Raw genomic sequence first — 21,401 nt, 5'->3', positions numbered from 1 at the left:
TTATTCTCCACACTTCTGCCCCTTATTCTCCACACTTCTGCCCCTTATTCTCCACACTCCTGCCCCTTATTCTCCACACTCCTGCCCCTTATTCTCCACACTCCTGCCCCTTATTCTCCACACTCCTGCCCCTTATTCTCCACACTCCTGCCCCTTATTCCCCACACTCCTGCCCCTTATTCCTCCACACTCCTGCCCCTTATTCCTCCACACTTCTGCCCCTTATTCTCCACACTTCTACCCCTTATTCTCCACACATCTGCCCCTTATTCTCCACACATCTGCCCCTTATTCTCCACACTCTTGCCCCTTATTCTCCACACTCCTGCCCCTTATTCTCCACACTCCTGCCCCTTATTCTCCACACATCTACCCCTTATTCTCCACACTCCTGCCCCTTATTCCTCCACACTTCTGCCCCTTATTCCTCCACACTTCTGCCCCTTATTCTCCACACTCCTGCCCCTTATTCTCCACACTTCTGCCCCTTATTCTCCACACTTCTGCCCCTTATTCTCCACACTCCTGCCCCTTATTCTCCACACTCCTGCCCCTTATTCTCCACACTCCTGCCCCTTATTCTCCACACTCCTGCCCCTTATTCTCCACACTCCTGCCCCTTATTCCCCACACTCCTGCCCCTTATTCCTCCACACTCCTGCCCCTTATTCCTCCACACTTCTGCCCCTTATTCTCCACACTTCTACCCCTTATTCTCCACACATCTGCCCCTTATTCTCCACACATCTGCCCCTTATTCTCCACACTCTTGCCCCTTATTCTCCACACTCCTGCCCCTTATTCTCCACACTCCTGCCCCTTATTCCCCACACTCCTGCCCCTTATTCCTCCACACTCCTGCCCCTTATTCCTCCACACTCCTGCCCCTTATTCTCCACACTCCTGCCCCTTATTCTCCACACATCTACCCCTTATTCTCCACACTCCTGCCCCTTATTCTCCACACTCCTGCCCCTTATTCTCCACACTTCTGCCCCTTATTCTCCACACTTCTGCCCCTTATTCTCCACACTCCTGCCCCTTATTCTCCACACTCCTGCCCCTTATTCTCCACACTCCTGCCCCTTATTCTCCACACTCCTGCCCCTTATTCTCCACACTCTTGCCCCTTATTCTCCACACTCCTGCCCCTTATTCTCCACACTTCTGCCCCTTATTCTCCACACTTCTGCCCCTTATTCTCCACACTCCTGCCCCTTATTCTCCACACTCCTGCCCCTTATTCTCCACACTCCTGCCCCTTATTCTCCACACATCTACCCCTTATTCTCCACACTCCTGCCCCTTATTCTCCACACTCCTGCCCCTTATTCCCCACACTCCTGCCCCTTATTCCTCCACACTCCTGCCCCTTATTCCTCCACACTTCTGCCCCTTATTCTCCACACTTCTACCCCTTATTCTCCACACATCTGCCCCTTATTCTCCACACATCTGCCCCTTATTCTCCACACTCTTGCCCCTTATTCTCCACACTCCTGCCCCTTATTCTCCACACTCCTGCCCCTTATTCCCCACACTCCTGCCCCTTATTCCTCCACACTCCTGCCCCTTATTCCTCCACACTCTTGCCCCTTATTCTCCACACTCCTGCCCCTTATTCTCCACACATCTACCCCTTATTCTCCACACTCCTGCCCCTTATTCTCCACACATCTGCCCCTTATTCTCCACTCTTCTGCCCCTTATTCTCCACACTTCTGCCCCTTATTCTCCACACTTCTGCCCCTTATTCTCCACACTCCTGCCCCTTATTCTCCAGACTTCTGCCCTTCCCCCGGCAGCTGGATATCGGCTTCTGGGCACATCCTGACTGATGGCCGCCGGTTCTTGTCTCATCAGAGATCGGAGTTATCACAATTTCTGGGGTTATTTGTTTGTTGCCTTTTGAGGATTGATGTGATTGAGATCTGGGGACTTTCCTGGTCATGGACCCAAAATGTTAATGTTTTACTCTCTGATCCACTTAGTTCTCACTTTTGCCTTTGACCTGGACTACATCATGCTGGAAAAACCATCATCACCGCATTGTCCTGGATGATGGGAATTGTTCTTGGAGGAGGTTTAGATCCCATTCTTCATTCATGGCTGTGATCTTAAGTATAATTGAGAGTGCCCCCCCCCTATCCATGGATGAGAAGCCCCCGCACATTGTGAATAATCCCCTCAATAGATGAGAAGCGTCCGCACAATGTGAGTGATCCCCTCCATGGATGAGAAGACCCCGCACATTGTGAGTGATCCCCTCCATGTATGACAAGACCCCTCACATTGTGAGTGACCCTCTTCATGGATGAGAAGCCTCCAGACATTGTGAGTGATCCCCTCCATGGATGAGAAGCCACCGCACATTGTGAGTGAGCCCCTCCATGGATGAGAAGCCCCCGCACATTGTGAGTGACTCCCTCTATGGATGAGAAGCCTCCAGACATTGTGAGTGATCCCCTCCATGGATGAGAAGCCCCTACACATTGTGAGTGACCCCCTCCAAGTATGACAAGAACCCGCACATTGTGAGGGATCCCCTCCATGGATGAGAAGACCCCTCACATTGTGAGTGACCCCCTTCATGGATGAGAAGCCCCCACACATTGTGAGTGACCCCCTTTATGGATGAGAAGCCCCCGCACATTGTGAGTGAGCCCCTCCATGGATGAGAAGCCCCCACACATTGTGAGTGAGCCCCTCCATGGATGAGAAGCCCCCACACATTGTGAGTGATCCCCTCCATGTATGACAAGACCCTTCACATTGTGAGTGACCCTCTTCATTGATGAGAAGCCTCCAGACATTGTGAGTGATCCCCTCCATGGATGAGAAGCCACCGCACATTGTGAGTGACCCCCTCCAAGTATGACAAGAACCCGCACATTGTGAGGGATCCCCTCCATGGATGAGAAGACCCCTCACATTGTGAGTGACCCCCTTCATGGATGAGAAGCACCCACACATTGTGAATGACCCCCTCTATGGATGAGAAGCCCCCGCACATTGTGAGTGACCCCCTTTATGGATGAGAAGCCCCCACACATTGTGAGTGACTCCCTCTATGGATGAGAAGCCTCCAGACATTGTGAGTGACCCCCTCCAAGTATGACAAGAACCCGCACATTGTGAGGGATCCCCTCCTTGGATGAGAAGACCCCTCACATTGTGAGTGACCCCCTTCATGGATGAGAAGCCCCCACACATTGTGAGTGAGCCCCTTCATGGATGAGAAGCCCCCACATATAATGAGTGACCCGCTCAATGGAGAAGCCCCCACACACCGTGAGTGATCCCCTACATGGATGAGAAGCCCCCGCACATTGTGAGTGACTCCCTCTATGGATGAGAAGCCCCCGCACATTGTGAGTGACCCCCTCTATGGATGAGAAGCCCCCGCACATTGTGAGTGACCCCCTCCATGATGAGAACCCCCCACATTGTGAGTGACCCCCTCCATGGATGAGAAGCCTTTGCACATTGTGAGTGACTCCCTCTATGGATGACAAGCCCCTGCACATTGTGAGTGACCCCCTCTATGGATGAGAAGCCCCCGCACATTGTGAGTGACTCCCTCTATAGATGAGAAGCCCCCGCACATTGTGAGTGACCCCCTCTATGGATGAGAAGCCCCCACACATTGTGAGTGAGCCCCTCCATGGATGAGAAGTCCCCGCACATTGTGAGTGACCCCCTCTATGGATGAGAAGCCCCCACACATTGTGAGTGAGCCCCTCCATGGATGAGAAGCCCCCACACATTGTGAGTGACCCGCTCAATGGAGGAGAAGCCCCCGCACATTATGAGTGACCCCCTCCATGAATGAGAAGCCTTTGCACATTGTGAGTGACTCCCTCTATGGATGAGAAGCCTCCGCACATTGTGAGTGACCCCCTCCATGGATGAGAAGCCCCCGCACCTTGTGAGTGACTCCCTCTATGGATGAGAAGCCGCCGTACATTGTGAGTGACCCCCTCCATGGATGAGAAGCCCCCGCACATTGTGAGTGACTCCCTCTATGGATGAGAACCCCTCCGCACATTGTGAGTGACTCCCTTTATGGATGAGAACCCCACACACATTATGAGTGACCCCCTCTATGTATGAGAAGCCCCCGCACATTGTGAGTGACTCCCTCTATGGATGAGAAGCCCCCACACATTGTAAGTGACCTCCTCTATGGATGAGAAGCCCCCACTCATTGTGATTGACTCTCTCCATGGATGAGAAGCCCCCACACATTGTGAGTGATCCCCTCCATGGATGAGAAGCCCCCACACATTGTGAGTGATCCTCTCCATGGATGAGAAGCCCCCACACATTGAGACTCCCTCTATGGATGAGAAGCCCCCACACATTGTGAGTGACCCGCTCCATGGATGAGAAGCCCCCGCACATTGTGAGTGATCCCCTCCATGGATGAGAAGCCCCCACACATTGTGAGTGACCCCCTCCATGGATGAGAAGCCCCCACACATTGTGAGTGACCCCCTCCATGGATGAGAAGCCCCCACACATTGTGAGTGACCCGCTCAAGGAGGAGAAGCCCCCACACATTGTGAGTGATCCCCTCCATGGATGAGAAGCCTCCACACATTGTGAGTGACGCCCTCCATGGATGAGAAGCCCCCGCACATTGTAAGTGACTCCTTCTATGGATGAGAAGCCCCCCACATTGTGAGTGACCCCCTCCGTGGATGAGAAGCCCCCACACATTGTGAGTGACCCCCTCCATGGATGAGAAGTCCCCGCACATTGTGAGTGACTCCCTCTATGGATGAGAAGCCCCCGCACATTGTGAGTGACCCCCTCTATGGATGAGAAGCCCCCGCACATTGTGAGTGACCCCCTCCATGATGAGAACCCCACACATTATGAGTGACCCCCTCCATGGATGAGAAGCTTTTGCACATTGTGAGTGACTCCCTCTATGGATGAGAAGCCCCCGCACATTGTGAGTGACTCCCTCTATGGATGAGAAGCCCCCGCACATTGTGAGTGACCTTCTCTATGGATGAGAAGCCCCCGCACGTTTTGAGTGACCTCCTCTATGGATGAGAAGCCCCCGCACGTTGTGAGTGACCTCCTCTATGGATGAGAAGCCCCCGCACATTGTGAGTTACTTCCTCTATGGATGAGAAGCCTCCACACATTGTGAGTGACCCATTCCATAGATGAGAAGCCCCCACACATTGTGAGTGACCCCCTCCATGGATGAGAAGCCCCCACACATTGTGACTCCCTCTATGGATGAGAAGCCCCCACACATTGTGAGTGACCCCCTCCATGGATGAGAAGCCCCCGCACATTGTGAGTGACTCCCTCAATGGATGAGAAGCCCCTACACATTGTGAGTGACCCTCTCTATGGATGAGAAGCCCCCGCACATTGTGAGTGACTCCCTCTATGGATGAGAAGCCCCCGCACATTGTGAGTGACTCCCTCTATGGATGAGAAGCCCCCGAACATTGTGAGTGACTCCCTCTATGGATGATAAGCCCCCTGCACATTGTGAGTGACTCCCTCCATGGATGAGAAGCCCCCGCACATTGTGAGTGACTCCCTCCATGGATGAGAAGCCCCCGCACATTGTGAGTGACTCCCTCCATGGATGAGAAGCCCCCACACATTGTGATTGACTCCCTCTATGGATGAGAAGCCCCCGCACATTGTGAGTGACTCCCTCTATGGATGAGAAGCCCCTACACATTGTGAGTGACTCCCTCTCTGGATGAGAAGCCCCCACACATTGTGAGTGACTCCCTCCATGGATGAGAATCCCCCGCACATTGTAAGTGACCCCCTCCATGGATGAGAAGCCCCCGCACATTGTGAGTGACCCCCACCATGGATGAGAAGACCCCACACACTGTGAGTGATCCCCTCCATGGATGAGAAGCCTCCACACATTGTGAGTGATCCCCTCCATGCATGGGAAGCCCTCACACATTGTGAGTGATCCCCTCCATGGATGAGAAGCCCCTACACATTGTGAGTGACCCTGTCTATGGATGAGAAGCCCCCGCACATTGTGAGTGACTCCCTCTATGGATGAGAAGCCCCCGCACATTGTGAGTGACTCCCTCTATGGATGAGAAGCCCCCGCACATTGTGAGTGACTCCCTCTATGGATGAGAAGCCCCCGCACATTATGAGTGACTCCCTCTATGGATGAGAAGCCCCTACACATTGTGAGTGACCCTCTCTATGGATGAGAAGCCCCCGCACATTGTGAGTGACCCTCTCTATGGATGAAAAGCCCCCGCACATTTTGAGTGACTCCCTCTATGGATGAGAAGCCTCCACACATTGTGAGTGACTCCCTCTATGGATGAGAAGCCCCCGCACATTGTGAGTGATCCCCTCCATGGATGAGAAGCCCCTACACATTGTGTGTGACCCTCTCTATGGATGAGAAGCCCCCGCACATTGTGAGTGACCCTCTCTATGGATGAGAAGCCCCCGCACATTGTGAGCGACTCCCTCTCTGGATGAGAAGCCCCCACACATTGTGAATGACCCCCTCCATGGATGAGAAGCCCCCGCACATTGTGAGTGACCCCCACCATGGATGAGAAGACCCCACACATTGTGAGTGATCCCCTCCATGGATGAGAAGCCTCCACACATTGTGAGTGATCCCCTCCATGCATGAGAAGCCCTCACACATTGTGAGTGATCCCCTCCATGGATGAGAAGCCCCCACACATTGTGAGTGACCCCCTCCATGGATGAGAAGCCCCCACACATTGTGAGTGGGCCCCCCCCCATGGATGAGAAGCCCCCACACATTTTGAGTGACCCCCTCCATGGATGAGAAGTCCCCGCATATTGTGAGTGACTCCCCCTATGGATGAGAAGCCCCCGCACATTGTGAGTGGCCTACTCTATGGATGAGAAGCCCCCGCACATTGTAAGTGACCCCCTCCATGATGAGAACCCCCCACACATTATGAGTGACCCCCTGCATGGATGAGAAGCCTTTTCACATTGTAAGTGACTCCCTCTATGGATGAGAAGCCCCCGCACATTGTGAGTTACTCCCTCTATGGATGAGAAGCCCCCGCACATTGTGAATGACTCCCTCTATGGATGAGAAGCCCCCGCACATTGTGAGTGACTCCCTCTATGGATGAGAAGCCCCTACACATTGTGAGTGACCCTCTCTATGGATGAGAAGCCCCCGCACATTGTGAGTGACCCCCTTCATGGATGAGAAGCCCCCACACATTGTGAGTGACCCCCTTCATGGATGAGAAGCCCCCACACACATTGTGAGTGATCCCTTCCATGGATAAGAAGACCCCTCACATTGTGAGTGAACCCCTTCATAGATGAGAAGCACCCACACATTGTGAGTGAGCCCCTTCATGGATGAGAAGCCCCCACACATTATGAGTGACCCGCTCAATGGAGGAGAAGCCCCCACACATTGTGAGTGATCCCCTCCATGGATGAGAAGCCCCCGCACATTGTGAGTGACTCCCTCTATGGATGAGAAGCCCCCGCACATTGAGAGTGACCCCTCTATAGATGAGAAGCAGCTGCACATTGTTAGTGACTCCCTCTATGGATGAGAAGCCTCCGCACATTGTGAGTGATCCCCTCCATGGATGAGAAGTCCCCGCACATTGTGAGTGACCCACTCTATGGATGAGAAGCCCCCACACATTGTGAGTGAGCCCCTCCATGGATGAGAAGCCCCCACACATTGTGAGTGACCCGCTCAATGGAGGAGAAGCCCCCGCACATTATGAGTGACCCCCTCCATGAATGAGAAGCCTTTGCACATTGTGAGTGACTCCCTCTATGGATGAGAAGCCTCCGCACATTGTGAGTGACCCCCTCCATGGATGAGAAGCCGCCGCACATTGTGAGTGACCCCCTCCATGGATGAGAAGCCCCCGCACATTGTGAGTGACTCCCTCTATGGATGAGAACCCCTCCGCACATTGTGAGTGACTCCCTTTATGGATGAGAACCCCACACACATTATGAGTGACCCCCTCTATGTATGAGAAGCCCCCGCACATTGTGAGTGACTCCCTCTATGGATGAGAAGCCCCCGCACATTGTAAGTGACCTCCTCTATGGATGAGAAGCCCCCACACATTGTGATTGACTCTCTCTATGGATGAGAAGCCTCCACACATTGTGAGTGACCCCCTCCATGGATGAGAAGCCCCCACACATTGTGAGTGATCCCCTCCATGGATGAGAAGCCCCCACACATTGTGAGTGATCCCCTCCATGGATGAGAAGCCCCCACACATTGAGACTCCCTCTATGGATGAGAAGCCCCCACACATTGTGAGTGACCCGCTCCATGGATAAGAAGCCCCCGCACATTGTGAGTGATCCCCTCCATGGATGAGAAGCCCCCACACATTGTGAGTGACCCCCTCCATGGATGAGAAGCCCCCACACATTGTGAGTGACCCCCTCCATGGATGAGAAGCCCCCACACATTGTGAGTGACCCGCTCAAGGAGGAGAAGCCCCCACACATTGTGAGTGATCCCCTCCATGGATGAGAAGCCTCCACACATTGTTAATGACCCCCTCCATGGATGAGAAGCCCCCGCACATTGTAAGTGACTCCTTCTATGGATGAGAAGCCCCCCACATTGTGAGTGACCCCCTCCGTGGATGAGAAGCCCCCACACATTGTGAGTGACCCCCTCCATGGATGAGAAGTCCCCACACATTGTGAGTGACTCCCTCTATGGATGAGAAGCCCCCGCACATTGTGAGTGACCCCCTCTATGGATGAGAAGCCCCCGCACATTGTGAGTGACCCCCTCCATGATGAGAACCCCACACATTATGAGTGACCCCCTCCATGGATGAGAAGCTTTTGCACATTGTGAGTGACTCCCTCTATGGATGAGAAGCCCCCGCACATTGTGAGTGACTCCCTCTATGGATGAGAAGCCCCCGCACATTGTGAGTGACCTCCTCTATGGATGAGAAGCCCCCGCACGTTTTGAGTGACCTCCTCTATGGATGAGAAGCCCCCGCACGTTGTGAGTGACCTCCTCTATGGATGAGAAGCCCCCGCACATTGTGAGTTACTTCCTCTATGGATGAGAAGCCTCCACACATTGTGAGTGACCCCCTCCATAGATGAGAAGCCCCCACACATTGTGAGTGACCCCCTCCATGGATGAGAAGCCCCCACACATTGTGACTCCCTCTATGGATGAGAAGCCCCCACACATTGTGAGTGACCCCCTCCATGGATGAGAAGCCCCCATACATTGTGACTCCCTCTATGGATGAGAAGCCCCCACACATTATGAGTGACTCCCTCCATGGATGAGAAGCGCCCGCACATTGTGAGTGATCCCCTCCATGGATGAGAAGCCCCTCCACATTGTGAGTGACCCCCTCCATGGATGAGAAGCCCCCACACATTGTGAGTGAGCCCCTCCATGGATGAGAAGCCTCCACACATTGTGAGTGACCCGCTCAATGGAGGAGAAGCCCCCACACATTGTGAGTGACCCGCTCAATGGAGGAGAAGCCCCCACACATTGTGAGTGATCACCTCCATGGATGAGAAGCCCCCGCACATTGTGAGTGACTCCCTCTATGGATGAGAAGCCTCCACACATTGTGAGTGACCCCCTCCATGGATGAGAAGCCCCCGCACAGTGTGAGTGACTCCCTCTATGGATGAGAAGCCTCCACACATTGTGAGTGACCCCCTCCATGGATGAGAAGTCCCCACACATTGTGAGTGATCCCCTCCATAGATGAGAAGCCCCCACACATTGTAAGTGACCCCCTCCATGGATGAGAAGACCCCACACATTGTGACTCCCTCTATGGATGAGAAGCCTCCACACATTGTGAGTGACCCCCTCCATGGATGAGAAGCCCCCGTACACTGTGAGTGATCCCCTCCATGGATGAGAAGACCCCACACATTGTGAGTGACCCCCTCTATGGATGAGAAGCCCCCACACATTGTGAGTCCTCTCAATGGAGGAGAAGCCCCCACACATTGTGAGTGACCCCCACCATGGATGAGAAGACCCCACACATTGTGAGTGATCCCCTCCATGGATGAGAAGCCTCCACACATTGTGAGTGATCCCCTCCATGCATGAGAAGCCCTCGCACATTGTGAGTGATCCCCTCAATGGATGAGAAGCCCCTACACATTGTGAGTGACCCTCTCTATGGATGAGAAGCCCCCGCACATTGTGAGTGACTCCCTCTATGGATGAGAAGCCCCCGCACATTGTGAGTGACTCCCTCTATGGATGAGAAGCCCCCGCACATTGTGAGTGACTACCTCTATGGATGATAAGCCCCCCGCACATTGTGAGTGACTCCCTCCATGGATGAGAAGCCCCCGCACATTGTGAGTGACTCCCTCCATGGATGAGAAGCCCCCGCACATTGTGAGTGACTCCCTCCATGGATGAGAAGCCCCCACACATTGTGATTGACTCCCTCTATGGATGAGAAGCCCCCGCACATTGTGAGTGACTCCCTCTATGGATGAGAAGCCCCTACACATTGTGAGTGACTCCCTCTCTGGATGAGAAGCCCCCACACATTGTGAGTGACTCCCTCCATGGATGAGAATCCCCCGCACATTGTAAGTTACCCCCTCCATGGATGAGAAGCCCCCGCACATTGTGAGTGACCCCCACCATGGATGAGAAGACCCCACACACTGTGAGTGATCCCCTCCATGCATGAGAAGCCCCCACACATTGTGAGTGACCCGCTCAAGGAGGAGAAGCCCCCACACATTGTGAGTGATCCCCTCCATGGATGAGAAGCCTCCACACATTGTGAGTGACCCCCTCCATGGATGAGAAGCCCCCGCACATTGTAAGTGACTCCTTCTATGGATGAGAAGCCCCCCACATTGTGAATGACCCCCTCCGTGGATGAGAAGCCCCCACACATTGTGAGTGACCCCCTCCATGGATGAGAAGTCCCCACACATTGTGAGTGACTCCCTCTATGGATGAGAAGCCCCCGCACATTGTGAGTGACCCCCTCTATGGATGAGAAGCCCCCGCACATTGTGAGTGACCCCCTCCATGATGAGAACCCCACACATTATGAGTGACCCCCTCCATGGATGAGAAGCTTTTGCACATTGTGAGTGACTCCCTCTATGGATGAGAAGCGCCCGCACATTGTGAGTGACTCCCTCTATGGATGAGAAGCCCCCGCACATTGTGAGTGACCTCCTCTATGGATGAGAAGCCCCCGCACGTTTTGAGTGACCTCCTCTATGGATGAGAAGCCCCCGCACGTTGTGAGTGACCTCCTCTATGGATGAGAAGCCCCCGCACATTGTGAGTTACTTCCTCTATGGATGAGAAGCCTCCACACATTGTGAGTGACCCCCTCCATAGATGAGAAGCCCCCACACATTGTGAGTGACCCCCTCCATGGATGAGAAGCCCCCACACATTGTGACTCCCTCTATGGATGAGAAGCCCCCACACATTGTGAGTGACCCCCTCCATGGATGAGAAGCCCCCATACATTGTGACTCCCTCTATGGATGAGAAGCCCCCACACATTGTGAGTGACTCCCTCCATGGATGAGAAGCGCCCGCACATTGTGAGTGATCCCCTCCATGGATGAGAAGCCCCTCCACATTGTGAGTGACCCCCTCCATGGATGAGAAGCCCCCACACATTGTGAGTGAGCCCCTCCATGGATGAGAAGCCCCCACACATTGTGAGTGACCCGCTCAATGGAGGAGAAGCCCCCACACATTGTGAGTGACCCGCTCAATGGAGGAGAAGCCCCCACACATTGTGAGTGATCACCTCCATGGATGAGAAGCCCCCGCACATTGTGAGTGACTCCCTCTATGGATGAGAAGCCCCCGCACAGTGTGAGTGACTCCCTCTATGGATGAGAAGCCTCCACACATTGTGAGTGACCCCCTCCATGGATGAGAAGTCCCCACACATTGTGAGTGATCCCCTCCATAGATGAGAAGCCCCCACACATTGTAAGTGACCCCCTCCATGGATGAGAAGACCCCACACATTGTGACTCCCTCTATGGATGAGAAGCCCCCACACATTGTGAGTGATCCCCTCCATGGATGAGAAGACCCCACACATTGTGAGTGACCCCCTCTATGGATGAGAAGCCCCCACACATTGTGAGTCCTCTCAATGGAGGAGAAGCCCCCACACATTGTGAGTGACCCCCACCATGGATGAGAAGACCCCACACATTGTGAGTGATCCCCTCCATGGATGAGAAGCCTCCACACATTGTGAGTGATCCCCTCCATGCATGAGAAGCCCTCGCACATTGTGAGTGATCCCCTCAATGGATGAGAAGCCCCTACACATTGTGAGTGACCCTCTCTATGGATGAGAAGCCCCCGCACATTGTGAGTGACTCCCTCTATGGATGAGAAGCCCCCGCACATTGTGAGTGACTCCCTCTATGGATGAGAAGCCCCCGCACATTGTGAGTGACTCCCTCTATGGATGATAAGCCCCCCGCACATTGTGAGTGACTCCCTCCATGGATGAGAAGCCCCCGCACATTGTGAGTGACTCCCTCCATGGATGAGAAGCCCCCGCACATTGTGAGTGACTCCCTCCATGGATGAGAAGCCCCCACACATTGTGATTGACTCCCTCTATGGATGAGAAGCCCCCGCACATTGTGAGTGACTCCCTCTATGGATGAGAAGCCCCTACACATTGTGAGTGACTCCCTCTCTGGATGAGAAGCCCCCACACATTGTGAGTGACTCCCTCCATGGATGAGAATCCCCCGCACATTGTAAGTTACCCCCTCCATGGATGAGAAGCCCCCGCACATTGTGAGTGACCCCCACCATGGATGAGAAGACCCCACACACTGTGAGTGATCCCCTCCATGCATGAGAAGCCCTCACACATTGTGAGTGATCCCCTCCATGGATGAGAAGCCCCTACACATTGTGAGTGACCCTGTCTATGGATGAGAAGCCCCCGCACATTGTGAGTGACTCCCTCTATGGATGAGAAGCCCCCGCACATTGTGAGTGACTCCCTCTATGGATGAGAAGCCCCCGCACATTGTGAGTGACTCCCTCTCTGGATGAGAAGCCCCCGCACATTGTGAGTGACTCCCTCCATGGATGAGAAGCCCCCGCACATTGTAAGTGACCCCCTCCATGGATGAGAAGCCCCCGCACATTGTGAGTGACCCCCACCATGGATGAGAAGACCCCACACATTGTGAGTGATCCCCTCCATGGATGAGAAGCCTCCACACATTGTGAGTGATCCCCTCCATGCATGAGAAGCCCTCACACATTGTGAGTGATCCCCTCCATGGATGAGAAGCCCCGACACATTGTGAGTGACCCCCTCCATGGATGAGAAGCCCCCACACATTGTGAGTGGGCCCCCCCCATGGATGAGAAGCCCCCACACATTGTGAGTGACCCCCTCCATGGATGAGAAGTCCCCGCATATTGTGAGTGACTCCCCCTATGGATGAGAAGCCCCCGCACATTGTGAGTGGCCTACTCTATGGATGAGAAGCCCCCGCACATTGTAAGTGACCCCCTCCATGATGAGAACCCCCACACATTATGAGTGACCCCCTGCATGGATGAGAAGCCTTTGCACATTGTGAGTGACTCCCTCTATGGATGAGAAGCCCCCGCACATTGTGAATGACTCCCTCTATGGATGAGAAGCCCCCGCACATTGTGAGTGACTCCCTCTATGGATGAGAAGCCCCTACACATTGTGAGTGACCCTCTCTATGGATGAGAAGCCCCCGCACATTGTGAGTGACCCCCTTCATGGATGAGAAGCCCCCACACATTGTGAGTGACCCCCTTCATGGATGAGAAGCCCCCACACATTGTGAGTGAGCCCCTTCATGGATGAGAAGCCCCCACACATTGTGAGTGAGCCCCTCCATGGATGAGAAGCCCCCGCACATTGTGAGTGAGCCCCTCCATGGATGAGAAGCCCCTGCACTTGTTGCAGCGTCACCTTCTCTTCTCCGTACAATCATCTCCTGATGTCCTTAACAGCCTGAGGGTTTCATCAGAGAGGTAACTTTCCCCTGTCCTCTGCAGTCCGGTTCTTGAGCTTCCTGCAAAGTTATTTTCTCTTTAAAAATAAGGGGCAGCGCTGGGAATATTGAGGCTTTACAGAAACTTCATGGATTTGTCAATAAAAGTGTAAAAACTTCTGAAATGTTTATAATTGTTCTTCAGTAACCAGAGAAACATCCAACTAAAAGATCCAAAAACAATGAAGTTGTAAACAATAAAAACTTGTCAGTCTCAAAACTTTTGGCCATGACTGTAGACATTACATGCGCCTATAGATATTAGGTTTTTTTTTGTCTTTTTTTCACAAATCTGAATTTTTTTAAAATATGGCTCAGGCCGACGTCCCAGTTATTCCTCCCCTTCATCTGTGTGACAGATGAATACATGAATCCGTTATCAATCAGTGCCCAATAGTGGGCATCAGCAATAAACCACAGTAGGGCCACACGTCGTCCATACAAAGCAACCTGTAGTAATAAGCGCCCCTCCCACCCACTATAAAGACACGAAGATATAAGATATTCTACATTACCCGTGCAGGTCTGACTGGATCTAGATTTATAATTTCCCATAAGTTTATAGGACGTCTCCTCTGTAACAGCCGCGGATCCCTGTAATACGAGTCGCACTGCAAAGAACAGATATCACAACTGCTAAAACACAAAGCAATGGGCCCCAGCTAAAAATATCCTGGAATGCCAGACAACAATGCCAGAAGAGGAGCTAATCAGTCCGCAGATGTAGCAGAGCTGGGTGTGTTTGTGCCTAGTAAGAACTTGGCAGCGGATGACACTTATGGTCTAGTAAAAAATTCACAAAGGGATCTGCAACTTTCTAATCTACCTACTTGGGGTGCGGGGCATCAAGGATTTTGCAGCAGTTTTATGAAATCAGAAAGTTGCAAATTTTGGAGCAAAAAAGTTGTGACTTTTTGTTATTTCATTTTGCTTTTGGCACTTTTCAAAAATGTATATGGTTAAGGTTTTAAATAAGGTTTTAGATTGGTTTATTAACTGTGACTTTCAAATTAAAAAAAAAAAGTTGCAAAAAAGTTGCAAAGTCACTTCAGCAGGAGCGAGGCACAAAAAGTGCAGCTGCATTTACTGAATTAAGAGGAACATGCCTGAAATGTATCAAATCTAGTACACTTTTTATTATAGCAAAGCAGCCACAAGGAAAAGTAACTTTAAGACAATGGCACCGCTATCAGTATTTGGTCAGTATTCGGTCAGTATTTTTTCTCAGGAGTGGGTGATAAATACAGAATTGGTGACTTGTTTCTATTCTACCTTTTCTCTGATTGTTCCTCACCTGGTTTTGGCTCCCACTCCTGAGAAAAAATACTGACCGAATACTGACTAAATACTGATAGGGGGGCCGTGGCCTAAATCGCCCCCTAACGATAACTTTCTCCACTCTAGTGTTTCCATTTCTTTCCATTTTCACAATCTCTGCTTGCAGTCAGTTCATGCAAAATTCTGGAGGAGTTAGGTGAGCCTTGTTCACACAGCTGTTGGGCTTTTAACAATGTATCAGTGCGAACAATCTACAAAGTATCTCTGCAGTTCTGCCGCTTTGTCACAATGTATCGGAGCAGATGTGCGGCTTACAGAGCATGCTACCAAAAAAAATCCAGAGCCCAACTCTGAGAACTGACGACTACCTAAGAACAGGTAGAGGCATCTCTGGTGATGGAAGGTGCGGATGTGATGGGGGCTTCACCAAAAAATATAGGGACAGTTGGTTAACTGTTGTGATTTAACCAATAATACATAACCAAAAGGGAGTGTTCCTAGGAATATCCAAAATTTAGCATCTCAAATATATGCACCTATCACATGCCATGTAAAATAATGGTGTTTTCTTATGAGGCATACGGACCCTCTCATACAAATTTTGACAGTTCCTATGTCCTTATCATAAACGTGGGGTATTTAGTAGTAGAAAAATATGGCTTCTTTTTGTTAAAAAAAAATATATAGCGCCACCCATGTCTACAGGTTGTGTGTGGTATTGCATGTCACCCCCATTCACTTCAATGGAGTTTAGCTGCAAGCCATGGAGAGGTGTGGAGCCGATTCTGAAGGACACGGTCTTGCTTTTGTAATCCTGGACTATCCCTTTAAGGAGTCTGAAATAAGTACTTATATTGGGATATAATATGTTCTCATGTGTTTTCTCTTTAACATAATGTTTGTCTGCAGTCCTATGTAAATCACGAATGACACATTAAGGAATTGCTATACGTTTAACCAAATGACATTTCCGCTACATCTGTATGTAAAACCCGGAGGAACTCAGGAATGCATTCAGACGCCTGATATTCGCTCCTTCAATAAAGGATTTTATTTAGGGTTATAAATATCCGTCCGGTGTCACTTTAGATGCAGAATATCCAGACTTTTCATCAGCCGCCACAATTAATCTATACATCATTCAGCGTAATAACTGACCTACTTTACATTCGTTTAATGACAAAAACTGAAATACGGCCGAGTGAGGCGTCAGATTTTTCAATCAGGAGCTGAAGCTGTTTACATGTGCGAGCGAACGATAAATCACACAGCGGGAGATACGTTATTGTATCATTACAGTATTAATAATAGTTATTTGCCGGCTGGATCCAGGTACAATGAATGCCTGGTGTCTGCCATAACAAATGCATTTATTCCAGGCTGAGCATATTTTAATGTCTGTCCAACATTATATTTACATATGTTTAGAAGATGGAAAGAGATAATGTTCTGCTCCATAAATAAGACACGACAGAGACATAAAGAAAATCTAACTCCGAGAAAATACAGCAGAGCTAAAGGAAACTACCGTAATACTGCCCCCTATGTACAAGAATATAACTACTATAATACTGCCCCTATGTACAAGAATATAACTACTATAAGACTGCCCCCTATGTACAAGAATATAACTACTATAATACTGCTCCTATGTACAAGAATATAACTACTATAATACTGCTCCTATGTACAAGAATATAACTACTATAATACTGCCCCCTATGTACAAGAATATAACTACTATAATACTGCCCCCTATGTACAAGAATATAACTACTATAATATTGCCCCTATGTACAGGAATATAACTACTATAATACTGCCCCCTATGTACAAGAATATAACTACTATAATACTGCCCCTATGTACAAGAATATAACTACTATAATACTGCCCCCTGTGTACAAGAATATAACTACTATAATACTGCCCCCTGTGTGCAAGAATATAACTACTATAATATTGCCCCCTATGTACAAGAATATAACTACTATAATATTGCCCCTATGTACAGGAATATAACTACTATAATACTGCCCCCTATGTACAAGAATATATCTACTATAATACTGCCCCTATGTACAAGAATATAACTACTATAATACTGCCCCTATGTACAAGAATATAACTACTATAATATTGCCCCCTATGTACAAGAATATAACTACTATAATATTGCCCCTATGTACAGGAATATAACTACTATAATACTGCCCCCTATGTACAAGAATATAACTACTATAATACTGCCCCTATGTACAAGAATATAACTACTATAATACTGCCCCCTGTGTACAAGAATATAACTACTATAATACTGCCCCCTGTGTGCAAGAATATAACTACTATAATATTGCCCCCTATGTACAAGAATATAACTACTATAATATTGCCCCTATGTACAGGAATATAACTACTATAATACTGCCCCCTATGTACAAGAATATATCTACTATAATACTGCCCCTATGTACAAGAATATAACTACTATAATACTGTCACTATGTACAAGAATATAACTACTATAATACTGCTCCCTATGTACAAGAATATAACTACTATATTACTGCCCCCTGTGTACAAGAATATAACTACTATAATACTGCCCCCTGTGTGCAAGAATATAACTACTATAATACTGCTACCTATATACAAGAATATAACTACTATAATACTGCCCCTATGTACAAGAATATAACTGCTATAATACTGCTCCCTATGTACAAGAATATAACTACTATAATACTGCCCCCTGTGTACAAGAATATAACTACTATAATACTGCTCCCTATGTACAAGAATATAACTACTATAATACTGCCCCTATGTACAAGAATATAACTACTATAATACAGCCCCCTATGTACAAGAATATAACTACTATAATACTGCCCCCTAAGTACAAGAATATAACTACTACAATACTGCCCACTGTGTACAAGAATATAACTACTATAATACTGCCCCTATGTACAAGAATATAACTACTGTAATACTGCCCCCTATGTACAAGAATATAACTACTATAATACTGCTCCTATGTACAAGAATATAACTGCTATAATACTGCTCCTATGTACAAGAATATAACTACTATAATACTGCCCCTATGTACAAGAATATAACTACTAAAATACTGCCCCTATGTACAAGAATATAACTACTATAATATTGCCCCTATGTACAGGAATATAACGACTATAATACTGCCCCCTATGTACAAGAATATAACTACTATAATACTGCCCCTATGTACAAGAATATAACTACTATAATATTGCCCCTATGTACAAGAATATAACTACTATAATACTGCTCCCTATGTACAAGAATATAACTACTATAATACTGCCCCCTGTGTACAAGAATATAACTACTATAATACTGCCCCCTGTGTGCAAGAATATAACTACTATAATATTGACCCCTATGTACAAGAATATAACTACTATAATATTGCCCCTATGTACAGGAATATAACTACTATAATACTGCCCCCTATGTACAAGAATATATCTACTATAATACTGCCCCTATGTACAAGAATATAACTACTATAATACTGCCCCTATGTACAAGAATATAACTACTATAATACTGCTCCCTATGTACAAGAATATAACTACTATAATACTGCCCCCTGTGTACAAGAATATAACTACTATAATACTGCCCCCTGTGTGCAAGAATATAACTACTATAATACTGCTCCTATGTACAAGAATATAACTGCTATAATACTGCCCCTATGTACAAGAATATAACTACTATAATACTGCTCCTATGTACAAGAATATAACTACTATAATACTGCCCCTATGTACAAGAATATAACTACTATAATACTGCTCCCTATGTACAAGAATATAACTACTATAATACTGCCCCCTGTGTGCAAGAATATAACTACTATAATACTGCTCCTATGTACAAGAATATAACTGCTATAATACTGCCCCTATGTACAAGAATATAACTACTATAATACTGCTCCTATGTACAAGAATGTAACTACTATAATACTGCCCCTATGTACAAGAATATAACTGCTATAATACTGCTCCCTATGTACAAGAATATAACTACTATAATACTGCCCCTATGTACAAGAATATAACTGCTATAATACTGCTCCCTATGTAAAAGAATATAACTACTATAATACTGCCCCCTGTGTACAAGAATATAACTACTATAATACTGCTCCCTATGTACAAGAATATAACTACTATAATACTGCCCCTATGTACAAGAATATAACTGCTATAATACTGCTCCCTATGTACAAGAATATAACTACTATAATACTGCCCCCTATGTACAAGAATATAAGTACTACAATACTGCCCCCTATGTACAAGAATATAACTACTACAATACTGCCCCCTGTGTACAAGAATATAACTACTATAATACTGCTCCCTATGTACAAGAATATAACTACTATAATACTGCCCCTATGTACAAGAATATAACTGCTATAATACTGCTCCCTATGTACAAGAATATAACTACTATAATACTGCCCCCTATGTACAACAATATAACTACTATAATACTGCTCCTATGTACAAGAATATAACTACTGTAATACTGCCCCCTATGTACAAGAATATAACTACTATAATACTGCTCCTATGTACAAGAATATAACTACTATAATACTGCCCCCTATGTACAAGAATATAACTACTATAATACTGCCCCCTATGTACAAGAATATAACTACTATAATACTGCCCCCTATGGTCAAGAATATAGCTACTATAATACTGCCCCTATATACAAGAATATAACTACTATAATACTGCCCCTATGTACAAGAATATAACTACTATAATACTGCCCCTATGTACAAGAATATAACCACTATAATACTGCTCCTATGTACAAGAATATAACTACTATAATACTGCCCGCTATGTACAAGAATATAACTACTATAATACTGCCCCCTATGTACAAGAATATAACTACTATAATACTGCCCCCTATGGTCAAGAATATAACTACTATAATACTGCCCCCTATGGTCAAGAATATAACTACTATAATACTGCTCCTATGTACAAGAATATAACTGCTATAATACTGCTCCTATGTACAAGAATATAACTACTATAATACTGCCCCTATGTACAAGAATATAACTACTAAAATACTGCCCCTATGTACAAGAATATAACTACTATAATATTGCCCCTATGTAGAGGAATATAACTACTATAATAGTGCCCCCTATGTACAAGAATATAACTACTATAATACTGCCCCTATGTACAAGAATATAACTACTATAATACTGCCCCCTGTGTACAAGAATATAACTACTATAATACTGCCCCCTGTGTGCAAGAATATAACTACTATAATATTGCCCCCTATGTACAAGAATATAATTACTATAATATTGCCCCTATGTACAGGAATATAACTACTATAATACTGCCCCCTATGTACAAGAATATATCTACTATAATACTGCCCCTATGTACAAGAATATAACTACTATAATACTGCCCCTATGTACAAGAATATAACTACTATAATACTGCTCCCTATGTACAAGAATATAACTACTATAATACTGCACCCTGTGTACAAGAATATAACTACTATAATACTGCCCCCTGTGTGCAAGAATATAACTACTATAATACTGCTCCCTATGTACAAGAATATAACTACTATAATACTGCCCCTATGTACAAGAATATAACTGCTATAATACTGCTCCCTATGTACAAGAATATAACTACTATAATACTGCCCCCTGTGTACAAGAATATAACTACTATAATACTGCTCCCTATGTACAAGAATATAACTACTATAATACTGCCCCTATGTACAAGAATATAACTGCTATAATACTGCTCCCTATGTACAAGAATATAACTACTATAATACTGCCCCTTATGTACAAGAATATAACTACTATAATACTGCCCCCTATGTACAAGAATATAACTACTACAATACTGCCCCCTGTGTACAAGAATATAACTACTATAATACTGCTCCCTATGTAC

General features: G+C 47.5%; 1 protein-coding gene across 1 annotated transcript in view; it reads right to left on the bottom strand.

The window, feature by feature from the left end:
• Positions 1 to 14,749, bottom strand: part of TNNI3K (TNNI3 interacting kinase) — a 266,835-nt gene extending 252,086 nt beyond the window's left edge. Inside the window, exon 1 of the mRNA XM_073643899.1 lies at positions 14,607 to 14,749. Coding sequence (XP_073500000.1) covers positions 14,607 to 14,646 — 40 coding nt within the window. The 5' untranslated portion in view covers positions 14,647 to 14,749. The remainder of the gene's footprint in view (positions 1 to 14,606) is intronic.
• Between the last annotated feature and the right edge of the window lie 6,652 nt (positions 14,750 to 21,401).

The sequence above is a fragment of the Phyllobates terribilis genome, unplaced genomic scaffold, assembly GCF_046119375.1.
Source record: "Phyllobates terribilis strain yellow unplaced genomic scaffold, ASM4611937v1 Scaffold_8__6_contigs__length_399053987, whole genome shotgun sequence".
In the NCBI taxonomy this organism is placed as follows: domain Eukaryota; kingdom Metazoa; phylum Chordata; class Amphibia; order Anura; family Dendrobatidae; genus Phyllobates; species Phyllobates terribilis.
Note: the sequence above shows the minus strand (reverse complement) of the source record. Positions and strands in the feature narration are given on the sequence as shown.